Raw genomic sequence first — 601 nt, 5'->3', positions numbered from 1 at the left:
GCAAAGCCCCCCTCCCTCCCCAGCTCCCCCCTCGTTCCCCCTCCCCCGGCTGCGGGTGGTGGTGTTGCACCGGGGGGGTGTGTGTCCCGGCTCCCCGCACTCACTTTCGTCCTGCCGTTGATTTTGTAGTTGCCCAGCTTGCCGTTGCAGTGTCGGATGAGATCGTCCATGCTGTTCATGAGGAGCCGGATGGTCTGGCAGCCCGGCTCCTTGCCCTCCACCCAGGTGATCTTGTCGCCGCGGATGTCCTTGGAGGAGTCGCTCTTCTGGCTGACGAGCTGCCCGTCGGTGAAGCGGCCGGTGTGGTGGAGGGCCCGCACCTCCTGGGCCACCAGCCCGCCCAGCTCCTTGCCGAGGAAGTCGTCCACCACGCAGATGCCGTGCTTGTTCATGCAGGGCACGATGTACTCCAGCGCCAGCCGCTGCGGCACCAGCCACTTCGTCTGCCCGTTGGGGCGCAGGGCGGCCCCGCCGGGTCCCGCCTGCACGCCGCCCGGGTACAGGTTCGACTTGTCCCGGTACAGCAGCACCGCCTCCCCGGAGGGCGAGGGGGACTGGGCCGCGGCCGGAGCCTCCGCCTCACCGCCGGCGGCTGCGGCGG

At 70.2% G+C, this 601-nt stretch overlaps 1 protein-coding gene across 1 annotated transcript in view; it reads right to left on the bottom strand.

Annotated features, from left to right (window-relative positions):
* EGLN1 (egl-9 family hypoxia-inducible factor 1) overlaps positions 1-596 on the bottom strand; it is a gene marked incomplete at its 5' end in the record, with an annotated part of 36,334 nt that extends 35,738 nt beyond the window's left edge. Inside the window, one exon of the mRNA XM_014950493.1 lies at positions 105-596. Within this exon, the coding sequence (XP_014805979.1) occupies positions 105-596 (492 nt within the window). The remainder of the gene's footprint in view (positions 1-104) is intronic.
* Positions 597-601: the final 5 nt, after the last annotated feature.

Source organism: Calidris pugnax, unplaced genomic scaffold (genome assembly GCF_001431845.1).
Source record: "Calidris pugnax isolate Ruff unplaced genomic scaffold, ASM143184v1 scaffold24, whole genome shotgun sequence".
Lineage (NCBI taxonomy): Eukaryota > Metazoa > Chordata > Aves > Charadriiformes > Scolopacidae > Calidris > Calidris pugnax.
This window is presented reverse-complemented; position numbering and strand designations above follow the sequence as displayed.